This window comes from Callospermophilus lateralis, chromosome 13 (assembly GCF_048772815.1).
Source record: "Callospermophilus lateralis isolate mCalLat2 chromosome 13, mCalLat2.hap1, whole genome shotgun sequence".
Classification (NCBI taxonomy): Eukaryota; Metazoa; Chordata; class Mammalia; order Rodentia; family Sciuridae; genus Callospermophilus; species Callospermophilus lateralis.
The window spans coordinates 98750203-98774913 of NC_135317.1; the positions used below are offsets into that span (position 1 = coordinate 98750203).

Genomic DNA, 24711 nt, shown 5'->3' on the forward strand with positions numbered 1-24711 from the left:
TCTCTGTCAACCTCAAGAACAATTCTGGGCTAGCACCAATTATTGGTAGATGGCTTAAAAATTAGGTAAAGAAGGAAACCAGAATTCCCTCTCTGCCCCAGCAATCATTCAATGACTAAAACATGGAAGATGTTATTGTTACCCATTTAACAGGCTTTCAATGTAGTTAAAATACAGCTACACAGTAATTTTCTGGAAGGCAAGAACCATATGTATATTGCCAGAATAGTGTTAAACCTACAGTTAGTGCTTAATAAATGTCTACTAAATAGTGAACTAAAGAAATAAAGGAAAAACTTCAGCTTACCAGAATGGCTGTGGCAAGGCTTATAAAAGAAGTTTAAATTTCTTTGGGAAAAATAGTCCTGACACTGCTTAATTTTTTTTAGTGAGAAGGCAAAAGTACTTCTGAAGAAAGCTGCTTGAATAACCATTCTGGCCTGGCAGCAAGAGCTGAAAGTGGCTCTTTGTTACTTGACTGGGTAACCTTGAGTAAAACCCTCTGTGCTCCAGGTCTCAGATTCCTTATCTACAATATTAGGGTTAGAGCAGGAGACCATTTCTTTCTTTCTTAATATATTTTTTCGTTGTAGATGGACACAATACCTTATTTTATTTATTTATTTTTATGTAGTGCTGAGGATCGAACCCAGTGCCTAACTCGTACTAGGCAAGCGCTCTACCACTGAGCCACAGACCCCAGCCCCGGGAGGTCATTTCAAAGGTATCTTTCATCTTAAACTACACTCTGATGAATTTTATACCATCTACATGACATAAACAAAGGATAAGAAAACCAGCATATTTATACTAATCATCTTAAAAGAATTTTAAAAAATTGTCTTAGTTGTAGAGGGGTACAATATCTTAATATTTAATTCACCTATGACTTCTACTGCTCACTTGCATTCCTGAATCAAAGGGGACCTAGTAGATTTCACAATGGAACTGTAAAATAGAAATAAGAGACTGAAGTGAAGGAAAGCAGTTCCACTAAGGACAGTGAAATTCCCAATGCAGTGGCCTTCAACTTAAATGACCTTAGAGTACAAAGTGAAATCGCATCACAAAAATATGTCTTCAAGGAGGAAGCATTCAAGTTAGAAAACAGCATCATCACTTGGGTGGGCACAATTTTTCTTAGCATATTCCACATGCCACATATTTTTTGCTCCCCATACAAATGATCGTTTAGGTTTCTTAGGTTTATACTGGCTGCCTCTAAATTAAATTTCAATTTTTAAATACTACTACAACACTTTTCTTTCTATTACAGGTGAAGTCTATCCATAAAGCTGGGGGACAGTTCTTGAATACTTTATTTTTCAGGGCTTCAGTGAAGTCCCAGGAAGCTATGTGGTGATATGCAACACACTCCAGTAAGTGAAGCATTAAAGAGCTTCCCAATACATCTAAAGGCTACTGCAAAGAAATATAAAACCCTAGAGGAATCCAGGGCTGGAGGAGAAGGGAGGGAAGGAAAAAGGAAAAGAATAAGAATCAAAATGAAAAAACTGTATTGGAGTCAGGCATCTGAATCCTCAGCTCATATTCTGGCTGTGAGAACCTGGAAGTTCAGAATTCTGAATCTCATTTTCCTCATCTATAAAATAGTTTGGTTAGCTAATCTTCAAGGTCCCTTTCAATATGTTCTAAGATCATTCATTCACTTCTACCTAGTTCTGGGCTCCTGCCTTCTTATTCGTTTTCTACTATAACTGCAGCTTTTGCCTATAAAAATCAATTTACTTCCAGAATAGATACAGCTATGTTGAAAAAAAAAATTACTTTGGTAGTGTAAGGGAAAATGTGTATATAAGTGTCACTGTATTCCTATATATGTCAACTACCTACATATACCTTCTATGTCTGAGAGTAGGACATGGACAACCAGGCTCCAGAAATGCTGAAACCACAGTGGCTGCAAAGAAAGGTGCTTGTCTCAACTTGGCAGGTTCAGACCCTCCTCTCTGCAGAGTGAACCATCTTAAGTCACTGACAAAATAGCAAAATTCATACAGTAACTGCCAATAAATCACTCCTATCCTTCGAGTGAAGGACTTCAGAGTTTGACCAAGGACATCAATTTGCACTTACAGCAGTTCTAAATAGCTTGTGAGGCCCTGGAGGTCAGAACAGCATTTTGCTGGCTGTTTAGGGATGAAGTCAATTTCTAAAAGTACTGAAACCCTGCCAGCCACCTTCCCCAACCTTCGATAGTGCCTGGTGTAAAGAAACACTGGTCAGTATGTGCAGTGACTGAGTTCACGCCTTCTTCCAGGGGCCATGCAGAAGCTGGGTGGGCAAGGGAGTAGGCTCGGGCTGCCCAGTGGATGGTGGGGGGAAATAAGGACCCAGTTTGATAGGAACAAAAAGCAAAGGGAGATAAGGCATAGCATATCGAGGAGAACCAGACTGTGGGGCCCTTGATCAGTGGGCTATAGAGGCTAGGTGTTATCCGGTGGGTCACCTCACAATAATCATTTGTGCTGGGGAAGTCCTTGGATGTTTTAAAGTTAAGGAGCACAGTGATAATTTAAGTATTTTAGGGAAGAATTTTCAGGACAATCTGGAAGAAGAAAGTAATGAGAAGGCTGCAGGGGCAATAAGACCTGAGACAAGCAAGTAGTGACTAGGGTTTATGCCTTTTTCTGTTGCTACCTCCTTTATTTATCATTTTGGCCTCTCTCCCCTTCATTTATACTTTGTCTGAACATGAGTTCTGTCCATACTGCACATTATCAGGAACATCAATCTATCTTCTGACACAATCCATCTCACCCTTAATTCTCCAATGTACAAACAGTAGGTGTGGAGAGGACCTCCTCTTCTTTAAACACAAAATACTCATAACTTATCTCTTTCTAGATAAATATGATTTTTATTTTCAGTTTGCCTTCTATCCATTACTTTGTTCAAACAGCTAATCTCTCAAGCTATAATCTGAGAGGTTGAGGACCACACTTCAGAACTAAATTAGCAATTTTGATGATGGGTGCTCCAGGAAAGCAAAGAAAGAAGCTTGAAGAATTATGTATGTGGCAGAATACAAGCTGCTCACAATTCTGACAGATCTGGGTTCAAACCACAAATGATTATTGTGAGGTAACCTTGTCAAGTCACTAAGACTGCTTCTTATTCTACAAATAAGAACTGTTATGGTTTATATATGAGGTCATGTGTGAAACAATGCAAGAAAGTTTATAGATGAAATGACTGGGTTATGAGGATTTTAACTCAATCAGTGAATTAATCCCCTGATAGGGATTAACTGGTTGGTAAAGGTAGGCAGGTAGGGTATGACTGGAGGAGGTGGGTCCCTGGGGACATGCATCTGCAGTACATATTGTGTCCTTGTTGAGTGGAGCTCTTTCTGTTTTCTGGTGCCATGTCCTGAGCTGCTTTCCTCTACCACACTCTTCTACCATGATGTTTGTTCTGCCTCACCGTGAGCCCCAAAGAATGGAGATGGCTGTCTATGGTCTAAGCCTTTTGAAACAGTGAACCCCCAAATATACTCTTCCTTCTCTAATTGTTCTTGTCAGGCCTATTGGTCACAGTGGTTAAAAAGCTGATTAAAACAACAAATGAAAGCATTTACAGATACAAAGAGTACTTGGTATAATGCCTGGCAAATGGTGTACATTCAACAGAAATCAGATCTACCCATGTAACCATACTTTTCCCACATTACCAGCCAATCAGACATTTCTGTTCTCCAAAAGTTTACCACATTTTTCAACTTGCCTAATTTCTACATCTTTCATACAACATATACTTCCCAGTTCCAGGCAAACACTGATCCCTTACATTTCTGGAATCCAAAAATCTATAAATCTACAACTGCTCAAACACAAAACTATGTGAAAGAATCAATACTTCAGCACTGAAAGGGGCTTTGGTTAGTCCCCCCACAACTCTGGGTAACTCCTACTCTACAGCATCACTAACATGGTTATCCAATCTTTAGCTGTAATTTTTTGGTGATAAGTTGCTTATTTCCTGACCAATTCATTTTGTATCTCTAACACCTGACTCACAGTAGTTATCTGATAATTAGAAATCAAGGATAACTCTAATTGTTAAAAATTTCAGTCTTTTCAAGGAACCAAAACCTGTTCCTATATATTGCCTCTACTCAAAGAATCACAGAACCTTCACAACTAGACACAACTCCAAAGATATTCTAGTCTACTTCCTTCATTTTACTGAGAATACAAAGAGGAGAAATAAACACTCTTACATATCTATCCCTGGTTAAGTCAATCAACCAATAGCATGCATAGCTTCTGAGACGAAGACTTACCGCTTAGGTTTGAAGACAACTTTCTGTCCTCCTTCAAGTATCAGTAAGGCTTTCAGCTGAGTCCCTTTATAACCTACATCGGCTTTAATGATTTTCTTGGTGGCCATGGCATGCATGATTGCCCCCAGCTCTGGTGTCTCTTCAGGGTACACTTCTCGGGGTACCACCCACTGGGCTGCAATCTCCCATGGTGACTGCAAGGTGTGGTCCAGCTTGGGTGCCAACTCCACCCGCAAGCCAGTCATCATTCGGTGAAAAGCCCTCTGGTCCTCCCGGTTGGCAGCTGATGTATCTAAGTTGTCAATCAGGAAAACTTTGGTGAAGATAAAGATGACAAGGAGTATTGCTAACAGCACAACTCGCTGCTTAAGCTTCATGGTGACCTCTTTTCTTCCTCCCCTAACCCACTCCCTCACTTATTAAGGAGAGCAGGTAGTGATGGTCAGCAAGGAGATTCCATGATTATACACACTGGTCCATTTTTTCACTGGAGTGCCCCCACAATTCCTGCAAGCCAAATACAAAGCAAAATTTGGTCAGGAATTCTGTCCTACCCCTATATAAGACTCTAGCATGTTATTTACCCTTCAGGAATTGCTAATCCCAAACTTAAGAAGACCCAATAATTTAAAATAAACTAGTCTTGAGAAGGACCTTATTTACAAGTAAGAACTGGGTACTGAAAGTGAGGAAATATTCCTGTTTTAATTGGGATGCAGAACCACCTAGGAGTTCTTTGGGTGTACATGGCTAATAATTAACAAAACGATGAGGAAAAAGAAATACAACAAAAGCAAAACTTTCAGACGTGCATAGTTTCTTAACTTTCATTTTTCTCTTTTCAAAATCCATTATGGACTTCTGAATATTCAAACCCACCAGTTTTTGGTTAATTTTCCAGTTCTTATCTTCTTCAAATACAAATCGTATGATACTTTGTAGGACAGGAACTCATAAAAAATGCCAAAGAGGTTGCAGAGAATAATAACTCCTCCAAATATCCATTGCCAGCAATCCTGAACAGATTAGAACTGTTATTTATGTATTTAAACCACCCACAGACATGTATCTCTACTTAATTAGTCTTTCACTAATTGTTTTTCAAAATTAAAATCCCTGCAAAAAATGTATAATCAAATCTGGATAAATTAAGGAAAAACATTTCCCTATGTCATCTGGCCATTAGAATATGACAGAAAACTAATGAAACCTGGCACAACAATACTACTAAGGCTAGAATGGTCAGGTGCACAAAGGATATTAATGGTGTTCACCTAAAGAAGTGTTGCTTCCAGTATGAGCTGACTGCAATTCTGGGAAATTCTCAAGCTAGAAGATTCCAAATACAATATTTTTGCAAGAGTGTCAAGAATATATAGTTCAGTCTCATTTGCATACTGAGAGGTTGCTTTTCACTCCACAGGGCCATTTACAAACATGCACAAGCATATTGCTCTGCTATATGTCTACAGAGAGTGCAGCACTGGGGTAAGAAGATGATGACAAGAAGATAACAGGGTACTGGTTTGCTCTCCAATCATTTAACAACTCAAACTATTAATCGAAGAAATAAAATCATAACAAATGATACAGCAAAGGGCTGAGGCTAAGATACTCAGCCTCTCTAGGGCTGAGGTTATGGCTCAGTGTGCTTGCCTGATGTGTGTGAGGAACTGGGTTTGATTCACAGCACCACATGTAAATACATAAATAAAATAAAGGTCCATTGACATAGATACTCCATCTACACTTGAGACTGCTACCCTATACGGTAACAACAGCTGTTAACAGTCTAAAAAACATGTTCTAAGGGCAACACTTTGTCATAACCCAGCTGATGTGAAGTTTATTCTCAGTGATTAACCACTCCTTTCTTGCTCATTTTTATGAAGAAAGCATAAAGTGAGAGTCAAATTCTAATTATTCCCAGCCACCTGTTTTGCTTCATCATCAACTCCCAGGAAGTAATTATTAGCTGAAACAAAGACAATTCAAGTGCATTTAAAATGTAACTGTGATGGTATCAAATTTAGTATGGAACTCAGTACAGCAGTTCCCTGTGACTACTGATAACAGCAGTGTCGGGAGAGCGGGTTTCCGATACTGTTGCTAGTTCTAACCCAACCTAAACCACACAATGTTTTCAATTATTTGTTCAACAGTACACTTCTGAGGCAGTAGTGACAAAAGGCAATATGGAAGTCTACCTGCATCAGCAATGCAGACACCTACAGATGCCAGTTCTGGCGTGAAGGGGTTAGGTAAGCAGGCTTATCCTTTTTACAAAACATCATCTAATGGTGTAATGCATTTCATACAGAATAAAGAAAATCCACTCTCAAACTATGTAAACATATAGTATACAGGTTAGGACTGTGTTTTGTTATGTTTCTTTTGGTTTTTTTTTTTTTTTTGTGGTGAGGAGATTGAGCCTAGAGCCTCATGCATGCTAGGCAACAGCTCTATCACTGAACTACAGCCAGATCCCTGATTTTGTTTTGTTTAAATTATCAATGCAATGAAAAGTTCTAGTAGTTCCAAAATTCATATAAGACAAATGAACTGATTTTGCAATCAAAGTTTGTGTGCTTTTAAGTTTTGAAATATTACCTTATGAATAGGCCTCAGAAGAACACTCAGAAGAACCAAGTCAAGGTTGCAAATAATTCATTCACTCAGCTAGGACAGAAATATTACTGGAACTGAAGTATTTGAATATTACATTATATCACTATTTACCTCTGAAGACTGGTAGTAAGGGCAGGTTAAGAAAAAAAAAAAAAACAGGCTGAGCAAGCATTCATGTTTGTGATTGATTAGTCACCACATCCTGGTAGAACAAGTAAGATCGTGATTTTGCAATGGTATTTACCACTGCCTTCCATTTCCAGACACCAACTTACTGCAGTGTCCCCATCACCTCCTACTGGACTCCAGAAAGAACTGGCTTCTGGCTTCCAGGCTCTCAATCCAGCCCACTTACTACAGCCAAAATTAGGTTTCTGATCACTCAACCACCTTTTGACAGTGCACATTCCTTAGCAAGGCATCAAAGCCCTACCCTAAATGGCTTTAAGCCAGACATCCTTCTCATTGTTCTTCTTCTCAGTTTACACTAAAAGGACCATTTGAACACAACCTTCCAGTCATGTGTAGTTGCCCCTACCACTCCTCACTCCTGAAAATCCTCAAAATCCCTTTCTCTGACCTTTAATTCCCATCTCCTTCCCTTTCGAGGCTTATCTGCAAGGCTGTTTTTGGACCCTCCTGCACACTCTATGGTAAATTCTCCCTCCTTTCAGCCAGTATATAACTACTTTGTGCCATGTATAATACCTTCTCATATACAGTTCTTAATACCCCTTGCAGAATCTAGCTCCTTAGAAGGGTCCACTTTACTCCTTTATGTTCGAGAGAGGATGCCCAAGACAAGGTATCCAGGCTATATTATTGTCCTTTCTTATTGAGACAAGCAGCATACTATATAATCTGCAAACCAGATTTGTGGGAAAAAATCCCCATTTCAGATACTAAGGAAATAAAAGCAAGATCATGGGTATATTCCAAACTATTCATAAAAACCTCCCTAGCATTCCCAGAGGAGTGTACCTGCTGTATTTCATGCCGCCCTGACTTCCTACTATAAATGTCTCACATTGTAGCACAATGTTCAGTTATATTATGGTCATTTATTGTCATGTTTCTGTTATATGGAAAAAAAGCCTACCTCAAAGGACAAGTAGTTTCAAGGTAGTAACACAACTCAAAAAAATGTTACAATATAAAAAAGCCAGTGTAAGTGATACATTTGTAAATAGCTTTTATACTAAAAGCTGGCTTTAACTGGGAGTTCTGGAAAGTAGACCTTTACAAGGAAACTTCCTACTGAACTCTGGTTTCACTCTCAGCTCCACCAGCTACATAGGGCTCCCCACGCAGCTCTTTTACTCTCGTTCTTCACAGACACACACATCACCATCCTACACGGGTGATAAACATTTTTATAAAGAACAAACATGACCATAAAGTTGTTTCCAGAGAAGAGATATAGATTCCACGGGAAAAAGTGAGATCTTAGTGTAAAATTCTCAAATTTAAAAACCTGACTGATGTTGGAGGAACAGATACACAAAAATACGTCAGTGCAAAGGTCTAGAAATCACATGACAAAATCCAACATATATGACTGCCAAAGAATATAACAATACCTGTCCAATGCTTACTACTTTACTGGGATACTCTGAGCCACTAGTGGGATTCTAAGCCTCACTAGTACCAGAGTCCCTTTGGATTGCCCTCTAATTTTGGTTGACAATCTCACACTTACTACTTCTGAAGTTACAGAGAAGAAATCCCAACCTTTATTCATAGCAACTAAAAGTAGAAATCTCAGTAAACAAAAAAGCTTCACTTTTTTTGCATTTCCAATTCAATGTTCAAGACAGGCTCTTAATACATAAGTGGTATACAACAAACACCCTTTTTGATTAAGTGCCACAAGGCAAATCAACGTTCAGTTACAAGTATTTCATGCAGAGGACTAGTAACGGAGATCTGTGGCAGAGGGGTAGAATTCACTTAACTACTATATGATAATATTTATCTCCCTCCCCTCCATCCTGAAGAGAAACTACAACAAACTTCTTTCCTGCTAATTGCCAGTTTCAGCAAAATTCTGAAGGTTTTTTTTTTTTAAATATTTTTTTATTTTTTTAGTTATCGGCAGACACAACATCTTTGTTGGTATGTGGTGCTAAGGATCGAACCCGGGCCGCACGCATGCCAGACGAGCGCACTACCACTCGAGCCACATCCCCAGACCAAAATTCTGAAGGTTTGATGAGCATAAGTAAGATCTGGGCTGGGTCTGTGGCTCAGTGGCAGAGTGCTTGCCTAGCATGTTTGAGGCCCTGGGTTTGATCCTCAGCACCACTTAAAAATAAAGGAGGGCTAGGGTTAAGGCACTGAGTTTGATCCTCAGCACCACATAAATGTAAATTAAAGATATTGTGTCCACTTAAAAAACTTTTTTTATATAGATTAAAAAAAGGAAATGAATAAAATAAAGGCACGCTGTCCATCTACAACTACCAAAAAAAAAAAAAAAAGATCTGAATTTATTAAGAGCTTTTTGTTGACTGTCTACAAAGACAGACACCAACAACTCCTCCCATTAAGAGGTAGAGCCTACTTTTTGTCCTCCTGAATTTGGGATGGTCTGTAACTTACTTTTTTTTTTTTTCTTCCATTTTTTAATTGGTCATTTTTAGTTATACATGAAATAGGATTCATTTTGACATAATTATAAAAGCATGGAATATAATTTGTTCTAATTCAGTCTCTAGTACTTCCTCTTTCCCTTCTCTTTTTCCTTTCCTTCTACTGATGCAACTTTGCTGTGACCAACAGAAAGCAGTGGAAGTAACTACGTGTCATATCTGCACCTCGCTGCTACCTCTAGTGGCGTCGTCCATTTTTACTCTTGGGATCTAGCCACCATGTAAAGAAGCTTGAGCTAGACAACAAAATGAATGACCTATACAGAGAGAAGCCTGGCTGGCTCCTAGCTATCTTGGCCACTGCAGCTGAAGTGCCAGACAGTGAAATGAAGTTATCAAGGGCATTCCAGTCTTAGTTGAATTGCCAGCTTAATAGAGCCACACAAGTGACCCCAACTTATATCACGTGGACAGGAACCAAGCAGCTGAAAGCAGCTGACCTAAAAATCTGAAGCCTCTAAATTTGGGGGGAGCTGTACAACATTCTTACATCTATTCTCGACTTATCGACTCTTTTGGAGATATTAAATATACCAGGAGAAAGGACATGGGACTAAAAACAACTCTTTCAAGGAGGAAGAAAACATTAAATTAACTATTAAATTAAATAAAGATTAGATTGTTAAAACTGTTAGGTCATACTTGTAAATAATTTAACACCATTTTTTTTTTTTTTTTTTTAAAAGACAAGTCTTGCTAAGTTGCCCAGGCTAGCCTCAAATTCTCAATCCACCCACATCAGTCTCCCTGGTAGTTGGGATTACAGGTGCACACCACCACACCTGGTTTATTAATGCTTCCTGTGGAACAATATACTCATAATAAAAGTTATATGACACTTCTGTCTTTCCAACCAACATTGTAGATTTTTAGAAAGATACATAATTAAGAAAGTCTCTTAATGATAACACAAGGGCTAGGGATGTAGCTCAGTGGTAGAGCACTTGTCTACCATGTGCAAGGCCTTGGATTAAATCATTTAAAAAGTTTAACACAAGAAGAAATAGATTCTTGGTTAACAAGAATCTCAACAGGATTACTAAAATGGACTTATAAACTTTAGAGCTCTATTCAGACATATGTAGCTCAATCAAGGCTCACCTTACACAAAGTATACATACTCAGTTGATAATGCTTAATCTTTATATTTTAGCCAATTCATAACAGCAAAACCACAAACCTTCAGTATGAAAAGTAGACACACACATTTCCCCCCTGGGCTGAGTCTTTTTTGCTTTTTAACTGGTAGTGACATTACAGCACTGTGTTAATTATTAACTATTATGAATTTATATCCCTTGCCCCTTAGATATAAATGCAGTTTCTCCTGATTAGTGTCAGTGATTATAAGTAAAATCAAGAGCATTCAACAATCTTTCCACTTAGCAACGTGTCCTTCCTTCCAGGAAATCAAAATCTCCAATACCAAACAGCAAGTTTTTATTACCTAAGTAAACATCAAGTACCCCCAGAAAATGAGCCCACTTCTGCTCTGCTACCTACTTGCCTGCCTCAACAGCACATTCTTCTCCCTCTTCATCTTCAAATGGAAGTCTTCAACTAAAATTCAAAACTAATACAAAATAATTAGGTAGTGTCTACAGGTATTTTTCCTTTTGTTGCCAATTCTCCACTTAAGAAATAGCTTCTTAATTCACCTTCTTATTCTAATTAAAAGCTCTCTACAGCAGAGGAGAAAAGAACATATACCATGGATTCAGAACACCTGTGCCTGACCAGGCACCATACAGCATGCCTGTAATTCCAGCTACTCAGTAGGCTAAGCAAAATAATCACAAGTTCAAAGCCAGGTAAACTTAGCAGGAGCCTACCTCAAATTTTTTAAAAAAGGGTTGGAGTATAGCTCAGTGGTAAAGTGCCACTGAGTTTAATCCCCAGTATCAAAAAAAAAAAAAAAAAAAAAAAAAAAAGGAATGCCTGGGCCTGAATGCATGGTTACCACCTAATGTGGGACCTGGGACCCAGTTTCCACATGTGAAAAATGAAAACAGAGAACACTACTACCTAACTTACAGGGTTTGTTAAAAGTGAATGATATTACCATGGATACTGTGCTGACCTGTGCCTAGAAAAGCCATACTAATCACTTTAGTAGTTGTTATCATATAAAATCCAAAGATGACCTCCTAACAGAAGAAAGAATGGCAAAGAAAATAACCTTCACTGGAGTCAAAATCCTATAATTTTTTATTTTCAGTTACATAACTAGAGGCCTAAAAAATGTGTGTGTTTGTGTATCTAAAATTAACAGTTTAGTAAATAGCAGTCTTGCATCCCTGAACCAAATTTCTTCTCAAATCTGTAGAAGTAGATAAAAAATGTAAGTGAATAGGTATCTTCAAACTACAATGTGAAGCAAAAGACTGGGAATCTATAACACCAATTTAACCTGTTTCTTTTCTCTACAAAGTTCAATTCTACTATATTCAATGTAACCAAAAGAGACACTCACTCTATTTCACACACAAAGCTGAAATCAAATGTCTTTCACAGTAGTCGTCGGTTTCAAAAACTAGTTTTAAGCCAGACAACTCTGCATGTTCTAAAGCTCTTGAGACAAATCTTGAGGGCCAGGGTTGTGGCTCAGTGGTAGAGTGCTCACCTAGCATGCATAAGGCATTGGGTTTAATCCTCAACACCACATAAAAATAAAATACAGATATTGTGTCCACCTAAAACTAAAAAATAAATATTAAAAAAAAGATAAGCCTTGAGAAAGTTGCAGGCACATAAAACCTAATTCATACATAGTCAAAAGTAGTTGGAGTGTTAGATTTACCTTGTTTTCTCAACCACTTAAACATTCATCAGTATCTATAACCTGAGACTCTTATGTAAGGTCCTCTTTATCAGCTCCTCGTGAAGGTAGTCAACTAAAAGGCATTAATGATGTATTGAGGCAGGTTTTTCTTCTTGGGTGTGAAAGTAAAAATGAAATAAATAGGCAAGAGTGTTTTCTCTTTTTGGAAAAAACCCTGCAATCTGTCCTGTGTAATCTTTAATTCAGGGAAACCCTCTAACCTTCCTTGTAAATTGGAAAAAAAAAAAAAAAAATCAGCACATACTGCTAGCAATAGGATTTGTTTCAAAAAACCAAGATAGTCATTGTTCAGTGATCTAGATACTCAATGGAAATGAGTATGAATTTGCATGCTTTAAATTAGCCAGGTATAATGAAGTTTCCTATGTTTTAGGTATTTCACTTCTCAATTGCCAATGCATAACCACCAATTAAGGCTATATTATAGAATGCAATTACTGTACAGTGTAGGGATATGGAATTTCAAATAAAATTTTCCTCCAGCTTTTTATATCCTTACCTTTTGTGTGTATGTGTGGCACTAGGGATTGAGCCCAGGGCACTTTACCACTGAGCTACATCCCCAGCCCTTTTTATTTTAATCTGAGACAGGATCTTGTTAAGTTTCTCAGGCTAGCCTGGAACTTGTGATCCTTTTGCCTCAGCTACCAGAGCAGTTAGGATTACAGGCGTGCACCACCTCACCAACATACTTTCATTTTAAATGTTAAATTTGCCAGTTCTTGGGAAGGTTATAAGCTCTATGCAACAACTGTATCTCAATTTTTTTCTGTTGAGATAAGGTCTTGCTATGCTGCCCAGGATGGCCTTGAACTCATGGGCTCAAGCAACCCTGCTGCCTGGGACTATAGGTGTGCCATTGTGTCCAGCTAGCACTTCAATGTTTAACCTTATATTCTAGAGTATGGCAAAGTGAGAGTCCACAGGAAAACACTTTCAGAAATATCTGAATCTCAAAGAGGCCTGTACTGAAGTGATAGCTGGGTGCTTTCAGGAATGACCTCTTTGTTAGAATACACAGCACACCTACACTTTTTGGCATACTTGTCTCTCTAGTATATTGTGAGTCCCTTGAGAACAGGAAATATATTTTACTCTCTCTTTATATTTTCAAGAGCTTAGCACAGTGCAGGGCATGTGAGTGACACTTGATAAATGTCTGTTGAATTAAGAAAAGTGAAGAGCAAGGAAAAGCAACTTCTATGGTTATAAGCGTTTCTTCTGAACAAGCAACATTGTGGTGTAAAGATGAACTTTTACAGATATAGGGAAATAAGCCCTGGAAAGAATTCAGATAGTACAGTAAAAATAGAGAATACATTTACCAATTTTATACACTGATTTTTAAATTACTGAAGTTGCTGTCTTCTGTATACCCTGATCCCACCTTTCTAGGCTCCTGCTATTACTAACCTGGTTCCTGATGATAGCCTGGATTAAAAGTAAAGATCTGGGAATGCTAAGAGGAAGAATGGAGACTGCTAGAGAAGACACTGCCCAAGAACGATACAACACAGGGCTGAAACCATATCTTCAAGTATTACTGCCTGAAAAACTACTGCTTTCATACTATATACTTTTTAAGACAGGAAGAAGTACACAAACATACACATCTATACAAGGTGCAAATTCACTGAGCCAAATAAGAAATGAATAAAAAAGGTTTTTGTGCTGCCAAATCATGGTTATCAAGTTCAAGTACTAATACTCAGAAGAGCTGCTAGAACCTCATGTAGCTGCTTTACATTCAATCTCTGGAAGCAGCATGATCTGGGTTTCTACTCCCCAGAAGATTAGAAGCTGTACACAAGCTTTCCTGCCCCTGAAGGAAAGGACAAGCTGACTATTTAAAGAAGATTAAATAATTCAAAAAGCAGAGGGGCCAAACACATACATTTCTCAATCACCCCAAAGCCTTGCTTAATTACTGTCAGTGATATATGCTAGTAATCATAACCTTGAGATAATAAAAAAGGTTAAACTATGTTGTTTTAAAAGAAGCAAAATATATAATACATTGTAAGAAGTTTTCCATAAAAAATATGGCTAAAATAAGAATTTCTGAATATAATACTTTATTTTCCGACAACATTTGGCAAACAAGGTATTGCCACACCAGAGCAGAACGTCAAGAGTCCAGAGCATGAAATGACAGACTTTACTGCCTCACTCTATACATGATTCTATCCTCTTGACACAATTATAATTTTATATCCTTGACCTCCTTTTATAATGTACTCAAATTAGCACACTCTTCTCAAAGGGGCTGTTTCCTTGCCACAAAGTACTGAAATCAAACACAAACCAAAGCACAATGTCTCCTTTCTTTATCAGTCTCCATTTCTTATACCATACTGGGATAGCAGATGCACCCAACATGTTTTAGGTCCACAGATAGGCATTTCTTCATTTGTTTTTGGTAAGAAAGACCAAATCAGAACCAAGACCTTTACATTACATTCTCTTCTAGGCATCTCTATGTTAAACATTCTGTCATGCTGATAAATTTTAAGTTGGTCAGAAGCTGGTTTCAGCAGTAAAGTAAGGCCTTCTGTTCTGTACCCCAAGCCCACACTAATACATGCATCAGGCTTTAGGAATTATGGAGGCAGCTAAACGAAGGCAAAGAGGGAGAGTGAACAGGTGTGGAAGGAGGACTTGCTGGAGAAGCACCCTCTTCCACTCCCAACATAGGGCATGAGAGAATGTCAATCAGTCAATGCTGCTAACATGGTCATTATCAAGAACTCTAAGGCTTTTGTTTGTTTGTTTTTGGTACTGTGGATTGAACCCAAGGGCACCTAACCACTGAGCCACTTCCCCAGTGCACCCCACCTTTTTAAATTTCGAGACAGAGTCTCACTAAGTTGCTGAGGCTGGCCTCAAACTTGTGATCCTCCTACCCCAGCCTCCTGAGCCATGGGATTATAGGCATGCATCACCACACGTGGTTCTAAACTCTTTCAGTAATGCAAAAACACTGACTACTCATCTAACTGCTCAGTTAGTCACTCTAGCCATCACAGGCTGGAGGAGCAAGTCTGTGAAGATGCACTTGACTGAAACCTGTATAGGCTGCAACTAGCTAGAACACTATAAGGACCGAGCTTCAAGACAGCTCCAGCAAATAACACCCTTCACAGATACGTACCTCCACAGCATATTTCTAACAGGAAATCTGAAACACATTTTTCTTGACTTTTTTTCTCTTCATAAAAAGAGGAACTAAACAATTTGGCATCTATACTATGCTATTTCTTCTTCCCTCAAACAATTTTCAATTCAGTCATTCAACAGATATTTCTTGTACACCTATTATGTACTAAGCACTGCTACGTGCCTGTTATAACAAACTGTAGGGCCTCAGTATAACTGTGCTCCCCACCCCATTCACAAAACTACCTGGCACTCAGTCTAGGTTTACAAGACAGTCTCCTTTTTCACAATGCAAACAGAAGCCTCCTCCCTCTATTATCAGAATATAGCAATCACCAAGAGGGGACTACTGTGGTTAGCTATTTTAAAAAGTTGTCAATTTAAGAAATGAAGTATCTGGATTCAAGGTTTACACCACTGAAATGATAGTTACACAAAGCACAGGAAGCTGAAGTCTGTCCTGAGAGTAAAGGAAACAAAGAAAATTTCATTTAGGAACTCAATAGTCAAAAGAGAAAAAACACAAGCTTTAAGGCTGTGTGAAAGAAAATCTAAAAATGAAAACCAAGAGAACTGACTAAAAGTGAAGGAATTATCAATTTAGCATAAAATAATTCTATGACACAAAGAATTATAATAAAGATGAAACTGACTTGTTTCCTAATCCAAAGAACCCAGAAAGAAAAGAAGGGCATGAGTTTTCATTCTTTCAAAAAAATGCACCTATTACTATTTCTAAAGAAACAAAGCAAATCAACCTCACATCTTCATCAGGAATGTGATGAACTCCCAGAGTTCTTGATCATCTTTTACCTCCATCCTTTTTTGTCACTGTATTTTGTCATGAATGAGGGGGATGAGTCTGAATTACTTGCAGTGTCCTGTTGTTATTCTTTTGACAAGCAATTTCAAATGTGGAAGGCCTCCTGTTAACTGATTGTATTGCATGGTTCTGGGAGCCAAAGATCAACATCTTCACAAATTTTTAAGTTATTAATCCAGGTTCCCCACCCCCCACCCCCAGTGCTGGAGATCAAATCCAAGGCCATGTGTGTGCTGGACAAGGGCTCTACTTGAGTTATAGCTCTAGCCCAATAATTTAATTTTAAATCTACCTCAGATTGGTTGAGTCTAGGCAACTAATTTAGTATCTTTAACACCTGTACCAGTTCTCAATGACATGTCTGGTTGATAAATAATATATGTGGAAGCGCTCTAAGCTAAGCTCAAAGGTGCTGCATAAATTCAAGGAATGTAACACATAAGCACAATGAGGTCGTTAGCCCAATTAAAAAAAAAAAAAAGAAAAGAAAAAACCCAATCACAGTAAAATTGATGCATGACTTTACATTACAAGGATGATAGGCAAGGTTAATAATTTGCAATTTTAACTTTACCTCATCACAGATGTATAAAGTCCTAGTGTTTAATTGCGAAAAGATTCCACATCATTGCTACTATGTCACTACCCTCCAAGGTGAGAAATCAAACCTCCAGAGGGAAACCGGGTAAGGATGGCACTGACACCTGGCCTTAGATCCAAGAGGCAGTATCAAGCACCTCCCCTCCTCCCAAATTATAAACTCCTTACCCATCCCAATGGTGATGTGGCCTTTAAAACGGCTAATTCCATAATGACCATCCGTGGCCCGTGCCCTCCACTTTTTCTCCAATACCCTCTACTCCTCTTCCTATACGAAGACTGGCAGGTAACAAAAACCTGATTAAAACCAATGTCTTATCACTCTCCACAACCAAGGACACGGCTTGACCACGGTTCTCGTTCAGCATTAATGGCAACCTTTCGGTTAGCCCGTAATCGGGGGCCGTCACGCCCGGAAATGAAATCTCCAGCACAACCCACTTGGGACTACCGTATCATTTCCTTAAGTTGTGCCCGTCGCCAGCGCCGCGCGCACGACCCCGAGGAGACCGCGGGCCCCAGGCACGGCTGCCTCGCCTCGGGCCTGCAGGTCACCCGCGCCGCTCGGCCACGCGGCGGGCCCGGTAGGATCCCCGCGAGCGCGCCCGGCTCCAGGGCTGCCGCCACGGGCGCTCGGCACAACACGAGGCGGGAGGCGGCAGACGGGCCAGTCCCCTCTGGGGACCGCGATCGGGCGCAAGAGCGTGTCACCAGAAGGACCCCGGGCGGCCCCAGGTAAGGCTCGCGCCTCCAGCGGGCCAGGAGGCGGCGGCCGAGGCCGAGTCCCCTCCGCAGCGACCGCCCGCAGGGAAGCACGGTCCTGCCTGCCTCCGAGAGGCGGCAACCGTGGCCCCCAACCGGGACTCGCCCGGGACCCGCCCGAGGCGCCCCGGGACCGCGGAGGCACCCGCGTCCGGCCCCGCGGGGAGGCGCCCCGCCCCCGGCGCGCGCCACGCACCGCGCCCCGCCCGCCGCCGGCCCGCACTTTCCCGCCGCGCCGCGCTGCGCCGGGCGGGGGTCGCGCGCCCTCTCCGCCCCCGCGCCGCTCACCTGTCGGGCCCTAGGCTCGCTCCATGGCCGCCCGCGCGGTGCGGTGCGGCGCGGCCCCGGCCGCCCCCGCCGCCTCCGGGGAGGGGCAGCCCCACGCCGCTCTCACCGCCCCCAGCCGCCGCCGCCGCCGCTGCGGCTCCCGCCCACCCCCGGCCCGGCCATTCCCTGGCCACCTCTCCGCGCCCGAGCCGGCGGTCCCACACCCACCCCCCGCCTCCGCGGCCCCGACTCTTGGTACGGTCCCAGCGTAACGCCTTCCCCGCCGCCAATCCCGCGGCGCCCTCGGCGCGGCCCCGCCCCCGCCCCCGGTGGGCGGGGCCTGCCGGACGCGCTCCGGACCGCCCCGCGTAACCCCTTCGGTTCCGGGCGGGTCCCGCTTAACTCTCTCAGTCCCGGATCTCGTCTCGGCTCTCCTCCCCGCCCCGCGTACACAAACTGGCCTCCCGCTCTCTGGCCTTCGCTTTTTCTTTCCTGCTCTTCTGCAGGTGGGTATCTAGGCAATGGGACTGGAGAGTTGCGGTCCCATGATGAAGTTCTGTTTATGGGAAGCAATTTCCCTTCTCCTTTTGGCCCTTTTAATTTGTGTTTTCTTGTGCTTTGAGGTTCTGCTCATCTAAAGGTAGCCTCCTTTGATGGAAAGAAGCCAGCCTCATCACACTGAGCACAAATCGCTTTTTCTTACGACCAGTGCAGAGTTCCCTGCTACACACTTTGAGTGGCATTTAACCGAATTGTGAATCGTTTGCTTAAAATTAGTTGTTTTACATGTGTATCTTGCAATGGACTGTAATCCTCATGAGGGCGTGTGGGTGGCGACTTGGACCCACATGCTCTGCAACCAGAGGCCCTGGATTAATGAAGGGAAGATTCTTCCTCCCCTTATGGTATATGCTTTCCGCTGACTTCATGCAGCACATCGATTGTATCATTCATTCAATGTATCTTGCATTTAGTGCCTGACTCTGATGTAGGACGGTACACTTTGCTCCATGGAATAGTACTTATGTGTCTGGAGGGAAGGTACTGAGCTGCTACTTTTTTCAGGGAGGAAAGACTGAGCAGACTACCCCTCCCCTCACCACCCCCACAACAGTTCATTCAAGGAGCAAATTGTATTGGAAAGAACTCTCCTTTGTTGGCTGTATATTGGATGTGCCTCTGTCTGAACATTAATTTCCTTATTTGGAAAATGGGAGTTAATCATAGTACCTGCTTTTCAGGGTTGTTGTATTAAATTAGGAAACGTGGGGGAAAGTGCTTGCAAATCATTGTGTAAAGTTAGTTGTAATTCAGGTGTGTATTGAGCACTTTCTATCAGGAGATCCTAGATAAATAATTGGATTTGACACCCACCTGGATAATTTGGCTAGGGGAGGAAGAATTAATCACTGCAAGGAAGTACTGTCTAATGCAGAAGGCGTTGTATCTGCCTTTTACAGGATGTATTGAAAAGGTTTGAGGGTCATTATCTGACCATGGAATATATAATTCTTGAGAAAATGAGCTGGGTGGTAATGAGAATCTACCTTACTTCTCTACCCAGGAACATAGTTCTGTCTGCAGTCAACTAATCTCCCTGAACCTTGTTCAACTGCATAAGAAAATCATAAAGCAAAAGGGTAAACCAACAGTTCTCTAAGACACTTTACCCAAAAGTGTCCTTTCTTCTGTGCAACTCTGGCAAGGACCATGAGGGTAGACACTTCACCTGTCACTACTCAGGAGAAGGTCAGCTCATCCTGCAGTCTCGGTTTCCTGGACAAATGGTCCCCTCTGTGTTTAAGGATTTTTCAGAGAGGGAGGGCTCATGGCTTCTGGCAGCAACTCATTCCAGTGCTTAATTTCACATCCATCCATTCCACGTGCTGCAAGACAGATAATTTCTCCTCTTCTGTCCTTAGATATGTAGAGCCCTGAGTTCAGGGCCTCTGTGTCAAAAGCTTTCAGACAGCAAAATTGTTCTGTCTTCCAGATTTCTTTTTGCCAGAATACATTACCCAGGCCTTTTGTGACTGTGTGTGCAGCGCCAGCACCATGTCCAACACTTCATGACATCAGTGTCTGCCTGCTACTCCAGTGACAGCATAGTGGTTAATATATTTTAAGTGTCATGAGTGAGGCAATCACTTTAGAAGGGAGGCTGCATGACTAGCACACAGCAAGCAACTACGAGGAATACAGGATACTTAAATTATGCAGCACAGACTGTCATTACTGAAAGACTCAGAGTCCAGGCAGACAGTGTGGGCTAGATATTGTGAGGGAAGGAGAATTGAGGTGAGCAAAGTATGGGTAGGAGAAGAGGAACAATATGAACCAAAGTTAGGCTGTGCCATGTGAACTTATAACAGACATCCTGGGCAGATAATGCTTGGTAGGAGAAGTGTTCAAACATTTATTCATTAATTTATTTATTTAATGAATGTCTACCAAGTGTCAGGCACTGAGCTAGACCCAGGCCACACATAGATAAAGAAGGCCTAATCCCTGTTCTTGAAAATTCACAGGTTAGGTAGAACCCCCACTTGGAGGATCAGAGCACTTTGTCAAGACTTATGTGATTCTCCTTTCAATACTCATGGGATGTGCTATGAGTGTAAGTGTCTGAGCTCTTTGCATCTCTCTCCCCTGTCTGCAATCCACAAGGTTCTTTTTTTTTTTTTAAATATTTTTTTTTTAAAGAAGAGAGAGAGAGAGAGAGAATTTTTTTAATATTTATTTTTTAGTTCTCGGTGGACACAACATCTTTGTTTGTATGTGGTGCTGAGGATCGAACCCGGGCCGCACGCATGCCAGGCGAGCGTGCTACCGCTTGAGCCACATCCCCAGCCCCACAAGGTTCTTAAAGATGCAAACTGTGACTTTATTTTACCCCCACCCCCAGTAGAGTACCAGCTCTGCACTGACATGTTGCAGAGCATTGAATTGAAACCTGAGAGGGAATTCAGATGTCCCTCTCCAACTATGGGCAGTGGAAATCTTCAACAGAGAAGTCTTGATTATTAGCCTTTGGGCCCCAGAGGCTCGTCCACGATCTGTGGACTTCAGGAGGCAGGTATAGTCCTTGTATGCCTGTCCAGGCCCATTTCCTGTGAATTCCTTATCCTCCATCCTAAAAGGTCACTTGCTCTTTATTTCCTGTGCCCAGATGTGATCACACCAGTTCTTCACTCAGGTCACCCCATCACCTCCACTGGAAATGTTATGTGTCTCTATTTTGCCACTTGCTCAGAAGCCTTTCATGGCCCTTCCAGTGGCTGGTGCTTCCCTCAACTTCTGAGAGCCAGCACTTCATTTGTACCTCTCTGGTGGGAGGGTTTGTGTTGAAGTCTTTGGGGACTGTCTGATGCCATTCCCATGGGTTATAAAGCCTTTGATGCCAAGGACAGTGTTGTTGACATCTGTCTCTATAGGGCCAGTGCTGACTGTAGCCAGAGTAGATACACCACTCGTGGAAGGGGAGCATGAGGTCAGTAAGGTCCTGCACAGGAGGGAATGGAGCACTGAGGCTCCTCGCTTGCTCCCTTCATCATTGTAAGAATTTTCTAAAAATAGTTTCAGAATCTCCATGTCTCTGCCAATTTGTCGAGCCCCAGAACTCCAGCGACAGTCCCACAGTCCCAAGGCAGAAGGGGAGTCTCAAGGTACCTGCACACATGGAGGGAACACACACGCTTTCTTTGAATCCACCTAACATACCTACAATGATGGATCCCCTTGAAATTAATTAAGAGAATTGTACATCAAGCAGGTTGAGGGAGCCTAGGAAAGCTCGTGCCCATCCAAAGTTCTGGGAGCCTTGGAAAGGATGACCCGGAAGGTGAGTGAAGAAGGGCTCCTGTTCCTCCCTTCCCTGCCAGGAACACATGCTCTGCCTCGCTGCCTCCCGGGGACATTTGTTCTCTGCATCAGGCTCTCCGTGGAGAGCAGCTCCTGCATCTTTCCCAATGGAACAAATGCCTTTCTTTCATTTTGCCACCAGATTTGCAGAGCTACTCCCAGCACCCCCTTGCCTATGGCAATGGATGGCCCAATTAAACCTTCATGTGGCACCTCTGTTAATGCCATCTGAGCAAACCACTCATGTCCCAGCCACAGCATCACATAGCCCTACGTGCACAGGCACACACCCAGCTCTCTGCAGAGATACTCTGCCTTGTGTTCTTAAAGTGGTGGAAATCTTTCAGTGATTTTTTTTCTACTCTAGTAATTTTTTTTTAAAGAGTGGCTTTATTGAGATATAACTTACATACCGTAAACCTCATTTGTTTAGAGTTACAATTCAATGCCTTATAGTATATTAACAGAGTTAAACAATCACGACTCTAATCCAATCTTATGATATTTTTTGGTCAACCCCAAAATTAATATAAACCAGTTTCTCTTTTATTCTGAAAATAGATTTATCTGTGGAGTTCTATTTTTTAAATGTACACATTAAAAGCAAAAAAAGAAAAATACAGTTAGGGGAAAGTTAGACTCCTAGAATTAATGAGAATGTAGAGGAGAGTGACCCTCAAAGCTGTCCTTAACTGCCATGTTTGGGAATAGTCATTTAATTAACCACTCTAAATTGTACACTTGTTGTGGCTTGTACTCCTCAGTAAATGTCTGGGGTCATGTCTTTGAACATTTCCATTTGTCGTGGCTCTCTTTATACCACATATGCCTGCAAATGGATTGAGCAGAGATAACACTTCAAATTGCAGTTCACTAATTCTTACAAGGCAGTGACTTCGTAATGTGCTTAGTATGGGGCCTCTTGCACATGGGTATACAGATTCTGTGTGTGTGTGTGTGTGTGTGTGATAGAAGCTCTTTAATTTTTATTAACTCAATTTAATGTAGAAGCAGTTGTAGTTACACAGAAATTCTGTGTCCTCAAAGACTTCACTTTAAAGCTGGGTGTGGTGGTGCATGCCTGTAATCCCGGAAGCTCCAGGGGCTGAGATAGGAGGATCGCGTGTTCAAAACCAGCCTTGGCAAAAGCAAGGTTCTAAGCCACTCAGTGAGTCCCTCTCTAAATAAATTACAAAATAGGGCTGGGGATTTGGCTCAGTGGTTGAGTGTCCCTGAGTTCAATCCCTGGTACCCCCCTAAAAAAGAGAAAAAAGAAAGAAAGGCTGAGGTTGTGGCTCAGTGGTGGAGCGCTTGCCTAGCATCTGTGAAGCACTAGGTTTGACTCTCAGCACCACATGTAAATAAATGAATAAAATAAAGGTTCGTCAAGAAGTGGAAAAAATTTAAAAGACTTCACTTTGAGACCCAGCTCTGAAAACCAGGAAGCTTCCCCAGACATAGGCACTGTGGTAAGGAGTCCAATGGGAGACTTTTTGAACCTCTCCCAAGGCCAACCTAGGGATGTACAAGACTGGCAGTTCTCACACCAGCTGCTTGGGGGAGTGGTTAAGTATCTTTATGTCTGCACCCATCCTCATAGATTTGAATTCATTGTCATAGGGTGGTATCCTAGCAAAGGTATTTTTTTGGGGGGGTGAGTACTAGGGATGAACTCAGGGGCACTCAGCCACTGAGCCAGCCCTGTTTTGTATTTTATTTAGAGATAGGGTCTCACCGAGTTGCTTAGTGCCTCAATTTTGCTGAGGCTGGCTTTGAACTTGCAATCCTCCCAGCAAGGGTATTTTTAAAAAGCTCTCAGTTTATTCTGGTTTGCAAACAAAGCAAAAAATCACTGTCCTACTAGCAACTGAATGAGGATCACATTAATAGATTGGATCATGTGAAATTGCCATGTATAAAGGCAAGAATCAGTTGAACATTGACAGTTTTATATGGTTTAATCTTGTATGTGGGCGTTTGGTTGTTATTTTCAGGAGGAGGTGCATCCAGCAGTGAGCAAAAATGAGAAAGAGCCGACAAGGAAGTCAGCACCTCGTATGGTCGGGAGCTGGCTTTTCTTATGTCTTTCCTTCCAGTGAAGCCTGAAGATTCAGAATTTGGAGCTGCCAGTCACAAGGGGACATGAGCAAAACAGACCAAGGGTAGGACCACCACAAGTGTCAGGAAACATGATAAATCATAGAACACACCCTTTCTTCAAAGGTATTTACACTTAAGTATAGACACACACATACACACACACACACATACACACACCAGTCATGCATCATATAACGATGGGAACACATTGTGACAAATGCATCATTAGGCAATTGTTTCATGGTACAAACACCATAAAGGGCACTTACACTGACTAAGACAGCAACATCACTAGGCATTAGGAGTTTTTCAGTCCCATTGTCCTCTATGGGGACCACCATTGCATATGCAGCACATCATTGATTGAAATATTATTATGCAACATATGTCTATGTACATATTTATTTATTTATGTAAAAATTTATTTAAATATAAAGTAGGCCTAATAACATACATATATGGATTGAAATCTGGCTCTCAGTCTCACAGTTTGTGACCCTATCCCAGAAGGTAGATCAGGGAGGTGACCCAATACAGAGGAGGACAAGATGCTTGACACAGTGTGACCACAAACCCATAGAGAATGGAGCTAACACCTCACGGCCATGCCTGGTGCGCCACTGGGGAACTCTGTGGGGAGAGTGGAGAACATGACATGGGCAGACAGGTCTCTGAGGCAAGGGAGTGTAGGGGACCCGTGGAGGGTGTATGCAAA

The 24711-nt window shown here is 41.6% G+C and overlaps 1 protein-coding gene across 6 annotated transcripts in view; it reads right to left on the minus strand.

Annotated features, from left to right (window-relative positions):
• Fam20b (FAM20B glycosaminoglycan xylosylkinase) overlaps positions 1–18157 on the minus strand; it is a 47822-nt gene extending 29665 nt beyond the window's left edge. The window contains exons 1-3 of one of the 6 annotated variants that reach the window (XM_076831949.2): positions 18057–18157; positions 4723–4813; positions 4307–4598 (exon numbers count right to left, since the gene is read on the minus strand). In XM_076831949.2, coding sequence (XP_076688064.1) covers positions 4307–4554 — 248 coding nt within the window. In that variant the 5' untranslated portion in view covers positions 4555–4598; positions 4723–4813; positions 18057–18157. Of the gene's footprint in view, positions 1–4306; positions 4814–5185; positions 5323–6916; positions 6986–17174; positions 17899–18056 lie in introns of those variants that run through there. The other 5 variants (XM_076831948.2, XM_076831950.2, XM_076831945.2 and 2 more) reach the window with 5 other exon arrangements.
• Positions 18158–24711: the final 6554 nt, after the last annotated feature.